This window comes from Bos grunniens, chromosome 19, assembly GCF_055505025.1.
Source record: "Bos grunniens cultivar Pamir isolate PY7600 chromosome 19, Bosgru_T2T1.0, whole genome shotgun sequence".
NCBI lineage: Eukaryota > Metazoa > Chordata > Mammalia > Artiodactyla > Bovidae > Bos > Bos grunniens.
This window is the reverse complement of record NC_141183.1, coordinates 43,631,266-43,651,254: the sequence shown is the minus strand read 5'-3', so window position 1 is coordinate 43,651,254 and position 19,989 is coordinate 43,631,266. Positions and strand designations below refer to the sequence as shown.

The 19,989-nt window shown below is 49.1% G+C and overlaps 3 protein-coding genes across 3 annotated transcripts; 1 reads left to right on the top strand and 2 right to left on the bottom strand.

Annotated features, from left to right (window-relative positions):
• The first annotated feature begins 13 nt into the window (after positions 1-13).
• Positions 14-4,859, top strand: VMA12 (vacuolar ATPase assembly factor VMA12). Its single transcript, XM_086360143.1, has 6 exons — positions 14-250; positions 1,884-1,957; positions 2,275-2,364; positions 2,862-2,904; positions 3,117-3,229; positions 3,528-4,859. The coding sequence occupies exons 1-6, from the start codon at positions 49-51 to the stop codon at positions 3,621-3,623; spliced, it is 618 nt and encodes a 205-aa protein (XP_086216269.1). The 5' UTR covers positions 14-48; the 3' UTR covers positions 3,624-4,859.
• A 7,482-nt stretch (positions 4,860-12,341) lies between these two features.
• On the bottom strand, positions 12,342-13,457 carry SEBOX (SEBOX homeobox). The gene is made up of 3 exons (XM_086360127.1): positions 13,297-13,457; positions 12,973-13,133; positions 12,342-12,805 (listed from the first exon to the last, which is right to left on the bottom strand). The coding sequence occupies exons 1-3, from the start codon at positions 13,325-13,327 to the stop codon at positions 12,425-12,427; spliced, it is 573 nt and encodes a 190-aa protein (XP_086216253.1). The 5' UTR covers positions 13,328-13,457; the 3' UTR covers positions 12,342-12,424.
• Positions 13,458-14,663: 1,206 nt separating this feature from the next.
• On the bottom strand, positions 14,664-17,598 carry VTN (vitronectin). Its single transcript, XM_086360126.1, has 8 exons — positions 17,437-17,598; positions 17,224-17,343; positions 16,815-17,147; positions 16,596-16,735; positions 16,175-16,331; positions 15,825-15,977; positions 15,078-15,428; positions 14,664-14,859 (listed from the first exon to the last, which is right to left on the bottom strand). The coding sequence occupies exons 1-8, from the start codon at positions 17,498-17,500 to the stop codon at positions 14,747-14,749; spliced, it is 1,431 nt and encodes a 476-aa protein (XP_086216252.1). The 5' UTR covers positions 17,501-17,598; the 3' UTR covers positions 14,664-14,746.
• Between the last annotated feature and the right edge of the window lie 2,391 nt (positions 17,599-19,989).

Here is a 19,989-nt window from a genome sequence, read left to right as displayed (position 1 = left end):
GGACGGAAGTCTCGGTTCTGGGTCACCTGACCGTAAAGTCGGCTAGTAATGGCGTCTAGCTTGTTAGCTGGCGAGCGATTTGTACGCGCTCTGGGTCCTGGTGGGGAGCTGGAGCCAGAGCAACTGCCCGGGAAGCTGCGGGCAGAGCTTGAGGCCGCGCTAGGAAAGAAGCACAAGGGCGGCAATCGCCCGGCTCGCCTGGTTTCTTTCCGCCTGATCCGGGATCTGCATCAGTACTTGAGAGAAAGGGGTGAGCCCCAGTCTCCGGTTCAGAGTCGCCTCTTTTTTCCCCAGAGTTTAGGCCCTCCTGAGGTGTTTTTTCCCGAGGGGGTGTATCTGTTGCTGAACCAAACTCGCGGCTTCTTTCATGACTCCCAGCAAAGCCAATATACTGAGGCAGGGTTATGGTGAAGGAAAGTACAGTATTTAATGCAGGGTGCCAAGCAAGGGAATGGGAAACAAGGCTCAAATCCACTCTAGCTTGGAATTTGAGTTAAGGAACTTTCGTTTAAAGGAGAAGAACAAAGAGGCTAGGAATAATAGTCGTGTGACTTTTCCTAACTGTGGTTTCAGGAGTCAGAATGTCTGATTTACGATTCTCAGGTCACGTGGTCCTTGGCTCCGGTGTCTGTTAGCTCACTTTGCCCTGGAGAAGCAACCAGAGTTTTCAGGTTAATGATGATATTTATAACACTACATTAAAGATGTTATCAACAATAGCAGTTTGAGTCATCTGACTCTGGTTCATTAGTATTCTGTTAACACAGCATAGAAGTTAGAGGGGACAGGAAAAGGAATAAAGTTTTGGATAGAGAGATGAATTGTAAGGTCAGTAAGGAAATTTCAGTTTTAGGGGGACTGGGTTTCGAATCCGTCACTCTCTTTCACCCATGGAATGATAATCTGGCCAACCCAAGAGTAACCTCACAAACCCTGGGGAACCAGCCCACTCTCTTCATAATTTCCATGGGAATTTTTCATGGATGACAAAATTTACTTGTGCAGTTTCTGTTCTCTTGAGTCTCATCTTTACATCCAGGCCCACGTGACCCTTGAGGAAATACAAATTCTAACTCAAAAGCACAGCACAGGTTCAGTTTCTTCCTTTTGAGCCACATTAAAAAAAAAAAAAAAGGCAACATAGTGGGCTCACCCTGTGTGTGAATCTAGATTTCTTTCCATCTTAAAAGCAAGAGTGGTCACATCTGATAGAGTTGGTTGGTTTTTGTTTTTGGATATAGAATGATGGGAAGTTCTGTTGAAATATCTGGACTGGGAGTGACATTTGAATTGTAGTCCTAATTCTGCTACTGACTCTTCATGGAGGAGTCATTTCTCTTCCTTGAGCCTCTGTTCCCTTATATGTAAAGGGGTCCAGTATGGCAAACTGGCATGTAAGGTCTTTTGCCAGAATTAACAGCCTGCCCACAAGTGTGAGGGGTAGATTATTCAATTATTAGAACTAAAAAGGACCTTAGAGGGCATCTAGCACAGTGTCCTCTAAGTATTCACCATCACTAGGCCTTAAACCTATTTAGGGCAAGTTCTTTTGTGGCCACAGAAATGACCTAACTTAAAGGCAAATATAAATGACCTACGAGCTGTGACATTGGTTGGGTAATTGAGAGCCAACAATTAAAGTCACCATGTAGCACTAGTATATGGGATTATCTATGTTTCTTTCCAGTTGAAAATGAACCTGGAGATGAACTGATATAAGAGTAGCCATGTTTTATTTTGGTAGAAAGAATTGGCGGGCTGGGGACTTCTTTGGCAGTCCGGTGGTTAAGATGCTGTGCTTTCAATGCAGAGGGTGCAGGTTTAAGAATTGGGCTAGATCCTTCTCTGATCCTTCAACCTCACCTCTATGCATTTTTCCTCAGGTTCCAAACTGTACCTTCATGAGCTCCTAGAAGGCAGTGAAATCTATCTTCCAGAGGTTGTGAAGCCTCCTCGGGTACGTAAGGGATATATTTGTGAGAATGGATGTTGACTCAGTTGGGTTTATTCATTTTACTTCCAAATTTATGAATCTTTGCGCTCAAAATTTGTTCTTTGAATCCTTGAGAGCTGGGGTGGAGGAAACCAGATATTGTCCTCCCAGTCTGACAGCTTGAAAAACTGATACCCCCCAAAAAAAGTTTCCAAAGCACTGGAGGCAGGACTGGTGCCTGGGTCTTCTTAGCAGTACTTTGCCCCCTGAAACCAGTGACTGTGACGTGTTTTCTAGCAAGCTGGAAATACCATTCTTCTTCTTTGATTTTTCTGCCTCAGAACCCAGAGCTAGTTGCTCGTCTGGAAAAGATTAAGATACAGCTGGCCAATGAGGAATATAAGCGGATCACCCGCAATGTCACCTGTCAGGTAAGAGCCCACTCTTCAATATGTGGACCCTGTAGCCCCTGAAAGCAGGGCCCTGCACTGGGAAGACACACAGATGAAAGAAAGTGTGGAAACCTGGTTTGTATACTATTAATATTAAGGGACTGTAAAAGCTCTGTGCTGCGTACAAGCCAAATACAGTTCCCATCCTATTTACTGAGACTGTCGGCTCAGATGGTGACTGATTTTTAAAGGTTGTAGAGGTGGAGATGAGCCGGGAGCCATTCTTTTGACAGAGCACCCTACTTTTCTCTGGCATGCACCTGGCCCAGAGGAGGAGAGGGATACACGGGTACTGGAAATATACGTCTCTTCTCTGAAATGCTTGATCCAGAGTAGACTCCAACTGGTCCTAGACAAAATCCAGGAAGAAGACAGAACTAGTGTGTTGGGTATAAAGAGGGCTGAGCCCAGACTGACAAATGAATACTCTCTGGGCTGCTTCCATTCTGAAATCCTTTGCTTTTTCTTTTTCCAAGGATCCAAGGCATGGTGGAACTCTCAGTGACCTGGGAAAGCAAGGTGAGGTACTAGGAAATCAGGCTGCGAAAGCCTCTCACTGGGATGGGTCACCCGTGGTCCTCCTTCTCACTCCATTGCTCAGGATTTAAGCCTGAGCTATTCAGGCTTGCTGTTTGAGGGAAGCCTGGCTGATGGGGGAGGCAACTGTGAGATAAAAGGGCCTCATGGAGGATGCTGACCTAAAAGTTTCTTGCCCGGGCTCCTCCCCAAAGTGAGGTCAGTGAAGGCTCTGGTCATCACCATCTTCAACTTCATTGTCACGGTGGCGGCTGCCTTCGTCTGCACTTACCTTGGAAGCCAGTATATCTTCACAGAAATGACCTCGGTGAGTAGGTTCTGGGCAGGGCAGGGTGCCTCAGTTGGGAGTGTTGGTGGGATAGGGAGGAGGTATGCAAAAATGCCTTGAACAGGTTATGTATTTATGTGATAAACAAAGGGAGCATTTGATCTGTCCAACAGTCATGGAGGTAGATAATAACCTCAAGAGAATCAGGATCCAGTTTTCTTCCCTTCCCCCCAACTTATGGGCTGGGTTGAGGTCCTCTCCATACTTGTTAGGTGCTAGAGGCTCCAGAGCTGGAAGCTGGTCTGCATCCCATAAGCCTGATTCTCTCCCTTCCCAGCGAGTACTGGCTGCCTTGATCGTGGCCTCTGTGGTGGGTCTGGCCGAGCTATACGTCATGGTGCGGGCGATGGAAGGCGAATTGGGAGAACTGTAACTGTGCTTCCTCATCGAAGTCCGGAGACTCCAGGGTCTCAGCTGCCAATTGCTGATTCTCAGTCAGTGATTTGTACTCAGCCAAGCCAAGGCCACGTGCTCTTCCTGTGGGACAGTCCCATCCTGTCGGTTAACGGAGGGGGCCATAGAGGAGACTCAGACAACAACAGGAAAGAACTGGTCTGTCCGTACATTTTCCCGAAGCCAGTGCCCATCTGCCTTCTACTGTCCATTCTGGGCATTGCTGGGGCTGGGTTTTTCCCCCACTGGAATAAAAGAGAATCCAGGCCTTTCCAGAAATAGACCATGCTGCCTTGAACTTGCCCAGGTGCACAAGTCAGTGGTTGTCCTTGCTCCACACATCTTGATGCAGACCTGTGATTTATATCAGAAGACTCCAGTAAAACAGAGGGATTCGCTTTCTTCAGTTTGTGCTGGAAGAGGAACTGATCAGAGGACATCAAATAAGAGAAAGCCAGTTGGTACACGATGGTGCAATTGTACACAAGGCAACTTTGGAATCTTAGTTTCTGCCTTCATCTTCTTCCTTCTGCTGGCCTTGTTCAGATTTCCTATGTTTCTGCCTGTCTTCAGTATTCATCAGCCCTCCTTCAACTTCCCACCTTCTGGTCACCCTTTGCTCTGCTTCCAAAAATGAAAACAGTTCAGATAGCAAAGCAGTATGTCTGCTTTTAATTGCAAAATCCCTTGTACTTGTTTGTATTTGTAAGGAGAGTATGCCTACTGTGAATTGTCTCAGCTAATGAAGGGAGAGATTCTTCGTAGACTGGTGACTGTTTCTAGATTGAACTGTATGTGTAATTTATATGAGTATACACATAACAAAAATATATGGTATGTGTACATATTGTTATACATAAGCCTGTTACAGGTTATTTTATGCGGATTCTTAAACATATCTGGGTAAGTGCAAAAAATAGTATGTAAAATTGTTTTACATGATTGCTTTTGGTCTTCAAAACCATTCCAGAGGTTAGAAAAGGAAGCGGTTTTAGGTCCCTTTTCCAGAAGACAAAACTGAGGCTGAGAGAGGTCAAATGATCCTCAGCAGTCCTTTTTCTGTTAAAAGGAGCCAAAGACTCCTGAGTTATCTTGAAGTCTCTGTAATGTTACACTTTTAAGAACTTAGATTAGTGGTGTGTTGATGGAATCTGTATAAGACTTTTAGAAATTACAGTAGCATTATTATTTATCCAATAAATATTTATCAAATCCAGCATATTCTATTGTTTGTTTGTTTGTTTGTTTTTATAACTTTGGCCATGCCACACAGCATGCAAGGTCTTAGTTCCCTGACCAGGGATTGAATCCGAGCTCCCTACAGTGGACGTGTAGCATCCTAACCACTGAACCGCCAGGGAATTCCCTCCAGGGTGTTCTTATTTCAAATCTTATGACAACAGAGAAGTCCAAAAGTTTCCATAGTTGGTGAGACTTAATTCAGGTCTGCTCCTAATGGTAGACTCTTTCTTTCTGTTTGTTCAGTGTATGAGCTCCTAAGGTCTTTTTTTTTCCCAGGACCCTCTTCTGTTCTTAGAAATTATACACTCATCGACTCAATAGACGTTTCCTCTACAGTATTGCCGGTTTCTTGAATTACAGCAAGTCAGCCTCTAAAGAAAATATTCTGCTTGAGTGAGAAGGAGGGTGTAGGCCCTTCTGTTATACCACAGATCATTTTGTTGAGAAATCAGGATTTCTGTTGTTGACTGGAAGAAATACCAACTTGAGAAAAAATACAGGTGGCATTTTACAGTGTTTTTAGCATCCCTGACTGTTTGAGTTAAAAAGCTACACTGAATCACTCTTTGCTCCTGATGAGCAAAGCCAAGTCAGATTTTTAGAATTCAAGTAGATATCATCTCTTTTCAAGTGGCTGAGTCTTGCAAGTGGAAAGAGCTTTAGCCTTCAGACTAATATCTGTGCTACGTGCCTGAAAAATCTATTTGAACTATTTGTTTTGGTCTATACTCTATTCTCCTCCTTTGACAATATCTCTGGGATATATGGGCAGAGAACAGTAAGAAAAATGAGGAAAAATCTACAGATTTTATCCTGATACATATAAATCAGAGAACCAGAGAATTTTAAAACGCTACTGAAACTTAGAGAAGTTAATTTTTCCATCCAAGTAGTTCACAAACACACTAATATTCCAGAGGATCATCTGACTTGTCCCAAGGCTACAGAGCTTAGTTATAGCCAAAGCTCCAACCCCTGGCTCTTGGCTCTCATGTCATACCTCTTTCCACATAACGCTATTCACTCTGTTCTTAAAATTAGAAAATTGGTCAAGTGAAAGTACGTTTGAAGTACTAACATGAGTGGGAACTTATTCTCACCATGTACTTAACTACTGTTAGCTGCTGCTTCTCTCCCTGACCTTCATGAGTCTTGAGGTTGAAGTTTTCATTGTGTCTGATGCAGTTCCTAATTTTCTGTTTTCTCTCCTGCTTATTTTCCTTCATACTTAAAATGCTTGAGGGAAGAGTGGAGAATACTGCCTATTTGTGTAGGGTCTCTATTAAGCTTTGGTATTAGGGAGCCTGACAACACATGTGCCTTCAGACAAACTTGTGGGGGTTAGGCTGATCATCACTTTGCTTTTGGCATTAGTCAGTCATATAGAACTACCCTCCATTTCCACTCTCATTAAAGAAAACATATTTCATACACTGACCTAAAGATGTCTGGGCAGTTCTGATGATCTGCATCAGGGATCAGCAAAAAAAGAGGTATTTTAAAAAATATGTATCTTAAGCATACCAACAACCCTTTTAGAAAGCAACTTGTCTCAGCCATAAAAAAGAGTGAAATAATGCCATTTGCACCAACATGGATGGACCTAGAGATTATCATACTAAGTGAATTCAGAGGAAGACAAATGTCATACAATAATCACTTATCTGTGGAATCTAAAAAAATCATACAAGTGAACTTAATGACAAAACAGATTCACAGGCTTAGATAATAAACTTACGGTTATCAAAGGGGAAACGTGGTGGTGGGGAGGGATAAATTAGGTTGAGATTAATATATACATACTAAAGGAAATCAGTCCTGAATATTCATTTGAAGGACTGATGCTGAAGCTGAAACTCCAATACTTTGGCCACCTGATGCAAAGAACTGACTCATTGGAAAAGACCCTGATGCTGGGAAAGATTGAAGGCAGGAAGAGAAGGGGACGACAGAGGATGAGAGGGTTGGATGGCATCACCGACTCGATGGACATGAGTTTGAGTAAGCTCTGGGAGTTGGTGATGGACAGAGAAGCCTGGTGTGCTGTAGTCCATGGGGTCGAAAAGAGTCAGACACGACTGAGCGACTGAACAGAACTGATAAATAAAATAGTCAACTAGGACCTATTGTATAGCACAGGAGAATCAATATTTTGCCATAACCTAAATGGGAAAAGAATCTGAAAAAGTGTGTAGGTATAACTGAAGCCCTTGGTTGTGCACATAAGACTAGCAACATTGCAAACCAACTATGAAGTGTGAGTTGCTACAGTCTCTCGGTCATGTCTGACTCTTTGCGACCCCATGGACTTTATATTCCAGTATAAAGTAATTTTTTTAAAGGTAAAGGCAAAGGAGAAAAGGAAAGATAATACCCATCTGAATGCAGAGTTCCAAAGAATACCAAGGCGAGATAAAGCCTTCCTCAGTGATCAATGCAAAGAAATAGAGGAAAACAATAGAATGGGAAAGATTAGAGATCTCTTCAAGAAAATTAGAGATACCAAGGGAACATTTCATGCAAAGATGGGCACAATAAAGGGCAGAAATGGTATGGACCTAACAGAAGCAGAAGATATTAAGAAGAGGTGGCAAGAATACACAGAAGAACTGTACAAAAAAGATCTTCATGACCCAGATAACCACGATGGTGTGGTCACTCACCTAGAACCAGACATCCTGGAATGTTAAGTGGGCCTTAGGAAGCATCACTATGAACAAAGCTAGTGGAGGTGATAGAATTCCAGTTGAGCTATTTCAAATCCTGAAAGATGATGCTGTGAAAGTACTGCACTCAATATGCCAGCAAATTTGGAAAACTCAGCAGTGGCCACAGAACTGGAAAATGTCAGTTTTCATTCCAGTCCCAAAGAAAGGCAATGCCAAAGAATGTTCAGACTAGTACACAATTGCACTTATCTCACATGCTAGCAAAGTAATGCTCAAAATTCTCCAAGCCAGGCTTTAGCAATATGTGAACCGTGAACTTCCAGATGTTTAAGCTGGGTTTAGAAAAGGCAGAGGAACCAGAGATCAAATTGCCAACATCCATTGGATTATTGAAAAAGCAAGAGAGTTCCAGGAAAACATCTACTTTTGCTTTATTGACTACGCCAAAGCCTTTTTGTGGATCACAACAAACTGGAAAATTCTTAAGAGACGGGAATACCAGACCACCTTACCTGCCTCCTGAGAAATCTGTGTGCAGGTCAAGAAGCAACAGTTAGAACTGGACATGGAACAGACTGGTTCCAAATCGGGAAAGGAGTATGTATGTCAAAGCTGTATATTGTCACCCTGCTTATTTAACTTATATGCAGAATGCATCATGCAAAATGCCGGGCTGGATGAAACACAAGCTGGAATCAAGATTTCCGGGGAAAATATCAGTAACTTCAGATATGCAGATGACACCACCGTTATGGCAGAAAGTGAAGAAGAACTGAAGAGCCTCTTGATGAAAGTGAAAGAGGAGAGTGAAAAAGTTGGCTTAAAACTCAACATTCAGAAAACAAAGATCATGGCATCCGGTCCCATCACTTCATGGCAAATAGATGGGGAAACAATGGAAACAGTGAGAGACTTTATTTTGGGGGGCTCCAAAATCACTGCAGATGGTGACTGCAGCCATGAAATTAAAAGACACCTGCTTCTTGGAAGAAAAGCTATGACCAACCTAGACAACATATTGGGAGAAGGCAATGGCACCCAACTCCAGTACTCTTGCCTGGAAAATCCCATGGACGGAGGAGTCTGGTGCACTGCAGTCCATGGGGTCTCTAGGAGTCGGACACAACTGAGCGACTTCACTCTCACTTTCCACTTTCATGCATTGGAGAAGGAAATGGCAACCCACTCCAGTGTTCTTGCCTGGAGAATCCCAGGGACAGGGGAGCCTGGTGGGCTGCCGTCTATGGGGTCGCACAGAGTTGGACACGACTGACATGACTTAGCAGCAGCAGCAGCAGCAGCAGCAGCAGACAACATATTAAAAAGCGGAGACATTACTGACAATGGTCCGTCTAGTCAAAGCTATGGTTTTTCCAGTAGTCGTGTATGGATGTGAGAGTTGAAGTATGAGGAAAGCTGAGTGCCAAAGAATTGATGCTTTTGAACTGTGATGTTGGAGAAGACTCTTGAGAGTCCCTTGGACTGCAAGGAGATCCAACCAGTCCATCCTAAAGGATATCAGTACTGGGTGTTCATGGTAGGACTGATGTTGAAGCTGAAACTCCAATACTTTGGCCACCTGATGCAAAGAACTGACTCCTTGGAAAAGACCCTGATGCTGGGAAAGACTGAAGGCAGGAAGAGAAGGGGACAACAGAGGATGAGATGGTTGGATGGCATTACCAACCCGATGGACATGAGTTTGAGTAAGCTCTGGGAGTTGGTGAAGGACAGGGAAGCCTGGTGTGCTGCAGTCCGTGGGGTCGCAAAGAGTTGGACACGACTGAGTGACTGAACTGAACTGAAAGCTTAACTATTCAGTAAGATTCCTACCAAAAATAATAGACATAAAAATAAAAACTAGCTACAAAAAAAGTGATTGATTCATATGTCAGAGATCTTTGAAATACATGCCAATGTTCATCTCAATTATGTCTAATAATAATATCCTATATTGGATACAACTTAAATATCAGAAATAGGGTGATTAAGTAGATTATAGCAATAGATACATTTTTAAAGTATTATACAAAATATTGTGCAAAATAAGTTGCTATACAACCCTGGAATATTAAAAAATTAGCTATACTGAACACTGAAACTTTTTTGGAGAGTCACATCTGTCTTTTTTTTTTTTTCGCTGCATCAGGTCTTAGTTGACACATGCAGAATCTAGTTCCCTGACCAGGAATGGAATCCAGGTCTCCTGCTTTGGGAATGTGGAGTCTTAGCCACTGGACCACCAGGGAAGCCCCCACAGCTGTACTTGCCTGTACTAAACTTCGTGGCCAGAGTCCCCACATATCGTCAAGCTTTCACAGTCTCCACGTAACTGGATTCAGGTTGGGAGACTTCCAAATTTTAGATACAGAGCAGACCTTTTTCTTTTTCTCTTTTCTTGGCTGTTCAGCTTTCAGGATCTTAGTTCCCCAACCAGGGATCCAACCTGGGCCCGAGGCAGTGAAACCACCAAGTCCTAGCCACTGGACCGCCAGAAAATTCCCTGGAGCTGGACTTCTTAAACAGCTTCTGACCCAGGGCAATTTCTCAGGATGCAATTGGAGTCATTCCCCACATACTCCTCCTTCTTGGGAAGGCGTCCTCACTTGATCCCAGCCCCTACTCACAAGCCAAGAGACTGCTGTGGCATTGAGTAATTTGTGTTTGTGTTAGTCACTCAGTCATGTGTTTGTGACCCCATGGACTGTAGCCTGCCAGGCTTCTCTGTCCATGGGGATTATCAAGGCGAGAATACTGGAGTGGGTTGCCATTCTCTTCTTCAGGGGATCTTCCCAACCCAGAGATCAACCCTGAGTCTCCTGCATTGCAGGCAGATTCCTTACCCCTAAGCCACCAGGAGCTCCTTTATGGGCCAGTCAGGCTTCTCAGATGGCTCAATGGTAAAGAATTTGCCTGCCAAGGCAATAGATGTGGGCTCGGTTCCTGGGTTGGGAAGATCCCCTGGAGAGGATATGGTAACCCACTCCCATATTCTTGCCTGGAGAATCCCATGGGCAGAGGAGCCTGGAGGGCTGTACCCCTTGGGGTCGCAAAGAGTCAATGACTGAGCATGCGCGTGCACACACACGCACGTATGGGCCACTCTCCTGGCTTCTAGAGCAAGAGCAGCCAAAGCCTTAAGTGCTTGCTGAGGGAAGGGCCACGGTTCAGGTGACCTCCATCTGCAAGGGCAGAATCAGAAATAGGAAATCAGGTGGCCTTTCCTCTGCTTCTCACCCCACTTTGGGAACTCTGCTCTCAGCCAGTTCCTCTGTCTCACCATACCACAGTTTCTCCAGTGCAGTCTGGGTCCAGGGCTTCCTGGGGAACAAGGGGAGTCCTTGCCAGAAGCCCAGAGAAACAAGAAGCGAGACCTTTCCAGTTTCTCATATCCCACCGTATGGAGCATGCTAAGTCCCTTCAGTCGTGTCCAACTCTTTGCGACCCTGTAGACTGCAGCCCGCCAGAGTCCTCTGTCCATGGGATTCTCCAAGCGAGAATACTGAAATGGGTTGCTCTGCTCTCCTCCAGGGGATCGAACCTAGGTCTCTTACATCTCCATTGGCAGGTGGATTCTTCACCACTAGTGCCACCTGGGAAGCCCATGTGGAGAAGGAGGGGGAACTAGCGTCCATTGAGAGCTTTTATTAATACAGTGTGTCACGCACCACATGAAGCCCTTCACCTACATTATTGCTTCTCATTCCCAAAACAGGAAATGAGTATTACCATCCCCATTTTTTCAGGCTCCTAGACTTCCAGAGAGTTTCAAGACTACCTGGCAGCTAGGATTTGAATCTAGCACAGACCGATTGCAAACTCCAAGCTCCAGAAGCTGAGCAGAGTCTCCAGAAGTGCAGGGAGCTGGAGTGTCCTGGAACAAGTGGGCGCAGGAGCAAGGGGTGCAGCTGAGGCTCCCTTCTCTCCAGGGTCTGTCAGCCAGAGCCTTAAGCCCTTCGATTAACCCTCCTCCCTCTAACTAATCCTGGCAGAAGCCTGGGTAATACCTCCCACCCCGAATCTGTGTGGAACCTGGCCCTATTTAGGGATTAGGTAATGGAGATAAACTTCAAAAGCAAACAGCCCCCATCCCAATTCATTTGCAGCACAGAACAATCCAGATTAAGGTACAGAGTTGGGGTTTTATTTGAAGATTAGTTGGTATTACAGATGACAGTGATACCAAAACCCAACGCTGCCAACGTGCACGCTTCTCCCCACCACATCCTGAGTCTGTCAGGTTGTCTCTGCAGCCCCAGGTCAGACGGCAGCCAATCTCATATTTGTGAAAATTAAATCAACATAAGCCCTGGGTTCCTATTTCTACTTTATGACTTTAATATCACTCCCTCTTCAGATCCATGGCTCTGATTAATTTGTCCAGGTGGCAGGAGGACAGGAGAGGGGGGCCCTGAACTATAAAACGACTGGTCCCTGCAGTCTAAAATTAGGATCAGCCCTCTCCCAGCCTTCTTAACAGTCAGGTAATGGCCTAAAGGGCCGTTGGGTACAGGGTGATGGCCCATTGTCCTTTGGAGGGAGGAGGTATTGTCAGCTGGGATGAGAAGAATTGGGAAACTGGCAGAAGTGGAAAACATGGGCTTCTATCTCATCCCTCTGTGCCAAGATGATGGGTGGGGAGGGTGCTAGGTAGCAGGAGCAAAGCCCCCCTCACACCATTGAATCCGTATCTAGGCTGGTCTGGAGGACAGTGGAAGGCAGGGATCCCTGAGCTAATACTTTCATCCTGTAAGAAAACTCCCTTGTGTAAAAGGAGGGTTCAGGAGATCCACTTCCGGTGTGTTCAATCCTAGGGGGCAGAGTGGGCTACGGGAACCAGAGTAGGGGTCTTGCAAGTCCTAGACCTAGGTTAGGAATGGTCCAGGTTGGTGATTATGGCTGAGGCATAGATGAGGTCAGAAAGAATGCCCAGTGAGGTCTGGGGAGCAGCTCGCTCAGAAGAGAGGTGGGGCCCGGAAGACCCAGCTGGTGCCCAGGGGGCTGCAGCTTTAGCCCCCACCCATCCCTGGCCTGGACCCAAGCCAGGAGCTGGGCAGGAAGCATGTCGACACACAGAGGCACACTGAGCTGTGCTGTTGGAGGGTGGAGGCTGGCCAAGGGTCCAGGGCTCCGGGGACCGCTGGATGGTGTCCGGAAGAGAACAGGATCTCTGGGGAGGCTCAGGCCTGGGGCTTAGGCTTCCTGGCTTTCTATTCTTGATTCTCTTGGCTCTGCGGTTCTGGAACCACACCTGGTAAGGAAAGAAGGAGCCTCTTCTGGTTCCAGCATCCCCTCCCCCCAGGTACAGGGAAAGCAGAATCTGGAGGCAGGATACCCAGAGACAACGGACTGTGGGTCAAGCTTAGAAACTCACTGTGCAAGTGCACCCCCATCCTGAGGGGGGTGATCACAGCTCACCTGTATCTTGGCCTCAGGAAGAGAGGTGACCCGGGCCAGGTGCTCACGGGTGCCGATGTCGGGGTAGGGCCGTGCTGCAAACACTCGCTCCAGCTCCAGCAGCTGCCCTCTGCTGAAGGTGGTCCTCTTTCTCCGGTGGGGACCCAACCCACTGGCATGGCCTGCAGGCCACAGTGGGGGGGTCAAGCCAGGACTCCCTGTGAGAGCCTCCACCCGTCTCAAAGCCCCCAGTAGACCCTGAAGCCCCTACTCCCCACCCCTCTTCAGACTGCCCCATCACCTTCCCCACATCCTCCCCCTGCCCACCCTTTCCCACCAGATCACCTGCCGGAGATGCATCCACTGGGCTGGTCATGGAGCCAGCAGAGTGAGGAGCCAGACAGCCATGCCAAGGCTGTGCCCACACCAGTCCCCTCCGAGTGTGGGGATTTATCCTGCTCAGAGGCCTGGCCCCGCCTCCAGGAGGTGGGGAATCCCGGAGGAAAAGGGGCCTCGTGGGAATATGGGTGGGCAACCCTGCTCCTCCGGGGCTTCACCAAAGAAGCTGGCCTCATCTCCCCATCCTCACACTTCAAACTCTGGCAGTCTATGTCTGAAATCCTGTACTTTATGAAAATCCTCCCATGGTTCCATCCAGAAAGGCATGGGTGCTCCCAGGGCTTCAGCTGCGAGACTGGGTGGAGTTCTATCCCACGACTGAGATGGGGCTGAGAAAGCTAGACAGGATATGGAGGACGATGGGGACAGCAGATGAGCCGGAGCCACCCTCTCCTCAGCAGGACAGGGAGCAGATGTCACTACCAGATCACCCTCGGCTCTGCTTTAGAGCTTGGCCTGCTCCCCTGGCCCCCTAAGAGCCCAAATGGACTTCCTAGAGTCCAGGAACTTGGAACCAGAGGAGGTTCCACAGGTACATTTGGCAGGGGGGTAGTTTAAGAAAGATGTTATTACAGTGTTCTTGTCCTCTGAAGTCTTCTGGGCCACTTTTCCAAAAGAGATGGGTGCATTTGAATTTCCTTTTGGTCCCTGCTCTTCCCTGTGTCTCCTGCCTCAGTGCCCTGCACCCCAGACCCAAGACAGAGATTTCAAAACCCTATCATCATAGGGACAGGTTTGGGGGAGCACAGTGATCACCTTCCCAGGGGCTCTTGAGTGTCTGAGCTAACAGCATTTCAGGTCCAGGATGGGCAGAAAAGCTAAGCCACAGTCCACTACCTCCTGACCCCCTGCCCCTTCTAAGATCTGGGTCAGTGACAAGAGGCAAAACAAGCCCCAGGCTGGATAGGGTGGCTTGGTGACTCCTGTCATCCTTAAGAGGGGTTCAAGTCCCTGCTTAGCTGCTGGTGGGTTGTTGGGGACTGCTTGGTGCGGGAGGAAGGCTTGCACTCATGAGGCTCTCCCAACAGGTTTTCTGGCTCACTGAGAGGGCCTGAGCCCAACACAGGCTGGAAACAATGAGGATCTTCTCTGTCCTCTCCCCCAAGCCATCCTGACTGCCCGACTTCCCCTCCTTTACCCAGGCATACCCCTGCCTCCTGCCTTTCCACCTTGGTCAGGCCAGGAGTCCTTTTTTTTCTTTTGGCCACACTGCGTGGCACATGAGATTTTACATCCCCAACCAGGAACTGAACCTGGCCCCAGTTTCTTAACCACTGAACTGCCAGGGAATTCTCAGGACAGTAGTCTTAAACTCAGGGTCAAGGGATCTTTATTGAGCTGGAAGGAGGATGCTGGAGCAGGGAGCAGCAGTGACCAGCTGTTTGGACTCAGGCTGCTACGCTTGGCCAGGGACTGGACAGCCCAGCCAGTACTGGGCGATGGAGCGTGGGTAGGGAGGGATCACAGCGTCCACCCGCCGTGTGCGAAGGTTCACTCGGTAGTACTTGTCTGCAAGAGAGGTCGGGAGATGGGGCGTGAGACACAGCCTACCCATCCTGCCCTAAGAAGACCTGGGTGTCTCCTGGAAGGGTGAGTGAACATCCACCAGGCACCCGAGGACTCCGGCCTGCCTTGTCACCACTCAAGGGCTGTGGTCAGCCCCCAGGGACCAGGGACAGCAAGAACGACCCAGCCAGACCAGGTACAGGGCGAACAGGGGCTCCCACCTTCTGAGAAGAAGTAGACACTCTGGATGGGCTCACAGGTGGCAGGCACAAGCCAGTCCATCTCGAAGCTATCATAGTTGTTGGCTCCCAGGCCCAGCTCCTCGCTGGAGAGCCAGGACAGGAAGGTGGATCGAGATCGCCGGTAGGGGTTCTGGTTTCGGCCGCGGCCTCGACCACGGCTTCGGAGCGAGCGGTAGCGTTTGCGATGGCGGCGTGCAGACTTAGTCATCTTGGCCCGGGGGAAGCTGGGAGCTGAGCCTGAGACATAGATGTGGCCGGCCATAGCCGCATCCAGTCGTCCTGGCAGACCAAACCAGTTGCGGCTGATGAGCTGGGGCTGTCCAGCACCACCTGCGGTGAGGAAGGGGTGAATGCAGATCCTTGGTGGCCAAGGATGGGCTGTCTGCCTTGTCCAAGGACAGCCATCAGGCTAGTGGCAGAGCCCCCCATCCCGGCCTTTCCCCTGGCTTCCCTCCACCGTAGCCCTCCCCGGTTGCCCCAGTCACAGCCCCTCCTTCTGCTGGCTGTGCTAGGCAAAGTCCAAAGTGTGGGGTCCGGGTGGAGGCAAGCCTCCCTCCACCAACGTCAACAGAAGCAAAGTCTGGCCTGAGCAACCTGAGCAAACAGCTTTTGATTGATTGCTGCACAATTGCAGCCTCTCAGGCTGGCCCAGCCCTCCCTCTACCTGGGGGCTCCTAGCCCCCTGGACCGGGAAGCAAGACTCACGCTTCCACCCTCCCTCCGTACCATAGGAACCGCCCCAGAAGAGAAGTCGGAAGATGTCCACCCAGCTGTCCCGCTGCATCAGGGCAAAGTGTTTAAATGCGGCCGGCAGGGAGCTGCCTTCACAATCCTCTTGACTGGGCTGCTGCTGGAACACATATTCCCAGTAGTGGTTGCCTGGGGAGGGGTGGCCATGAGCAAGACTGGAAAGCCCCAAGGCTGTGGAAGTTGGGAGCTCCGGTGGGGGTTGGGAGTAGGGGAGGTGGGGTGTGGAGGGAAGGTGGGGGATAAACACAGGCCCGTCCCCAGTGAAGCGTGGAAGAAACCCAAAACTGCTCCACTGTCTGCACACCCTCCTGCCCACTTCTGAGTACCCTTGAAGAAGTAGACCCGCTCCCTGCCGTTGAAGTTGTGAGCGGGGAGGGCCAAGGCTGCGTCCACATCATCCGGAATACCCCCGAAGCCGTCCGAGATGTTTCGGGGGAAGTCAGGCTCCAGGACACCGTCCTGAAAGCGCCAGTACTGACTACCCTAAGGGGTTGGGGAGGAGAAGAGGGTGGGCAGGAAGTTGGCTGTGCACAGAGGCGCAAAATCCCCCAGTCAAGGCAGGCAGCTCTAGTTCCAGGCTTGTTGCTCAGGAGCTGAAGCCTTGGGCTTTTGTGTGCTCACAGAGCCCCAGCCAGGGACCACAGGCCCAAATCCAGCCTTCTTGCCCATGCTGGTCCTGGGCACAGCTGCTCTCAACTTCTACCCAGATACTCTCAACCCTGACCCACAGCACCCTGGGCCTGGCACCTTGAAGAGGTATGTCTTTCCCTGACAGTTGACACGGGTGAAGGCAGCATCAATGGGCCCCTCAATGCCCCAGACATCTCGGATGAGTTTGGGGTATCCAGGCCTCACTGCCTTTTCATCCAGCTCATAGCAGTACAGCCCTGGAGGGAAGGATATCGTGTAAGGGGGGATGCCCCTGGGACAGACCCCTACCCCCAAGTCCTGCCCGCCTTGAGTCACCTCGGAAGGCAAAGAGGGAACCATTCTTGAGGTCAGTGAAGGCATCAAAGGGTTTCCCACTGCACGTCTCCTCCTCTGCTGGGGACTCAGAGGTCCCTAGGTCACTGGTCCCCATCCCAGGCTCTGAGTCTCCCCGCCCAGGTGGTGGGACCTCTTTCTCAGGGTTGAGAACTGGTGCCTGGACAGGAGTCTCTAGGGTCTGAGCCTGCAGAACAGGGGCCAGAGTGGTGCTCTCGGGCTGTGCTTCCACGTTGCTGTTGACGGTCTGCGCGTCGCTGTAGTCATGGAACCCGTACTCATCTTCTGGCAGATGGAACACATCCCCACGAGTCACTGCGGGCAGAGAGGGTGGTGGTGACTCTCCAGCTGCACCGGGGACCCCAGGCCCGCCCAGCCGCTCTGCACGCACCTTGGGGCTTGCACTCAGCCATGAAGTCGGCACAGCAGCTCTGGTAGTAAGAACAGAGCTCGTCACACTGACACTTCCTGGTGGCGTTGAAGCCCTCGGTGCAGCGGCCCTTGCAGGACTCTGTGAGGAGCCCGTGTCAGCTGGCACGGCCAAGCCCAGGCTACCCTTTCCCACCCCACCTTGACCCCAGTGGCCAACAACACCCTCCCGCACCTTGGTCAGCCACAACAACCCACGCCAGCAGGGCCAGCATCAGAAGGGGCCTTAGGGATGTCATGGCGGGGCCTCCAGCCTCGAGCCTGGTGAACTAGGTTCCCGTGGTCTCTGCTTTGATGCCTGAGAAAAGGAGGAAGCGGAGAGATGGGGAGTGGAGGCGGGGGAACCAGAGAAGAGGAGCTGCCTTTTCTACTGCTCTGTTTGCTCCACCTCCAGCCCAGCCCCCCGGTGCCCCGACCCCAGAGGCTATTGCAGCAAAGGGTCATGTTCCTAGAACTGTGGGTCTGGGACAGCTACGAACAGGATCCTTGCCAAGCTCAGGGACCTCTCTGAAGAGGACTAGCGCAGGGAGCCTGAAGCGCAGAAAGAAGTCCCACTCTGTCGATCCACTGGCCATGTGACCTCAGGCAAATTGCTTTATCTGCCTTAGTTCTCTTTTTAGGCAAATGAGACTAATTATATGTGCCTCACAGGGTGTTGGGAGCTAAAGCCAACAAGAAGTCCAAGTCCTGGAGCAGCCCCAACTTCGTTCTACTGCAGTGGTTATTGATCTGTGATCTGTTTGATGAGGCACATCCCCGGCTGGGCAGTTCACTCACCCTGTGTGTATTTAGGGCAGTGGAAGAGGGGGTAGGAGCTGGGGAATTTGTTTCTTTTTATCATAAAAGAACAAAGTTTTCATTTCTGGGTTCATCTCTAGGGTACATTGATTTCCCCAGGCCAGTCTTCTCAGCACAGTCTGCTGAGTGAATATTAACCCTTTGGAGTGGATAAGATTCCTGCTGCTGCTAAGTTGCTTCAGTCGTGTCCGACTCTGTGCGACCGCATAGAAGGCAGCCCACCAGGCTCTGCTGTCCCTGGGATTCTCCAGGCAAGGACACTGGAGTGGGTTGCCATTTCCTTCTCCAATGCATGAAAGTGAAAAGTGAAAGTGAAGTCGCTCAGTTGTGTCTGACTCTTCGCGACCCCAAGGACTGCAGCCTACCAGGCTCCTCCATCCATGGGATTTTCCAGGCAAGAGTACTGGAGTGGGGTGCATTGCCTGAGTCCGTTACTAATTTATTGCTTCTCAGCAGGCCACATCCCATTCTCCAACCTCATCCTTCCCCATAGGTAACAGCTTTGGTCCTGTTCCCCACACTTTTTGGCTCTAGTGAGAAATAAGATCCCTCTACCCAGAAAATGTCCACTTGGCACAGAATGCCTGATTTCATGCCTACTTTGAGGGGTCTATGGACCTCCTCAAGTCCTCCCACCACCTAGAGGAAGTTGTTCTCAGAAATTTCACTGATTTTTTTCTGTTCTGTAATAGATGGGGAAACAGTGGAAACAGTGTCAGACTTTATTTTTCTGGGCTCCAAAATCACTGCAGATGGTGATTGCAGCCATGAAATTAAAAGACGCTTATTCCTTGGAAGAAAAGTTATGACCAACCTAGATAGCATATTAAAAAGCAGAGACATTACTTTGTCAACAAAGGTCCGTCTAGTCAAGGCTATGGTTTTTCCAGTGGCCCTGTATGGATGTGAGAGTTGGACTGTGAAGAAGGCTGAGCGCTGAAGAATTGATGCTTTTGAACTGTGGTGTTGGAGAAGACTCTTGAGAGTCCCTTGGACTGCAAGGAGATCCAACCAGTCCATCTTAAAGGAGATCAGTCCTGGGTGTTCATTGGAAGGACTGATTCTGAAGCTGAAATTCCAGTACTTTGGCCACCTCATGCGAAGAGCTAATTCATTGGAAAAGACCCTGATGCTGGGAAAGATTGAAAGCAGGAAGAGAAGGGGACGACAGAGGATGAGATGGTTGGATGGCATCACCAACTCAATGGACATGGGTTTGGGTGGACTCTGGAAGTTGGTGATGGACAGGGAGACTTGGCATGCTGTGGTTCATGGGGTCACAAAGAGTCGGACATGACTGAGCGACTGAACTGAACTAAATCAGAGGGGGAAAGACCCTGATGCTGGGAGAGTGAAAGCAGAAGGAGAAAGGGCGACAGAGGACGAGATGATTAGACAGCATCACCAACTCAGTGGATGTAAACTTGAGCATACTCCAGGAGATGGTGGAGGACAGAGGCATGTGACATGCTGCAGTCCATGGGGTCGCAAAGATCCTCACACTTAGTAACTGAACAACAACAAATCAGAGGGGAATGTGCCTTTGGGCAATCTTCTCTATGGACCTCAGTGTGTTTGGCTGTTAAATGGGAGCACTAATTCCTACCTCGTAGGCATGATGAAGACTTAACTGAGAAACAAGCATAAGGTATCTCAAGAATTGTTATTATGACTGCATTAACCGTTAGTGGGGCAAGGGCACAGTCAGTCTTGTTCCCCTCACAGTCTAGTGTCATTCCAGCGTAAAATGGGCGACGGAGGATGAAATGGTTAGATAGCATCACCGACTGAGTGGACATAAATTTGAGTCTACTCCGCCCGTCCACCTCTGAACCCAGTAGAGGGGGTAGAGAACACGACGGCGAGGCGTGGCCAGGGTGTGGGCGTGACTGGGGAAGACTTGGGGGTGGGGCTACGCAGGCGGCAGGGG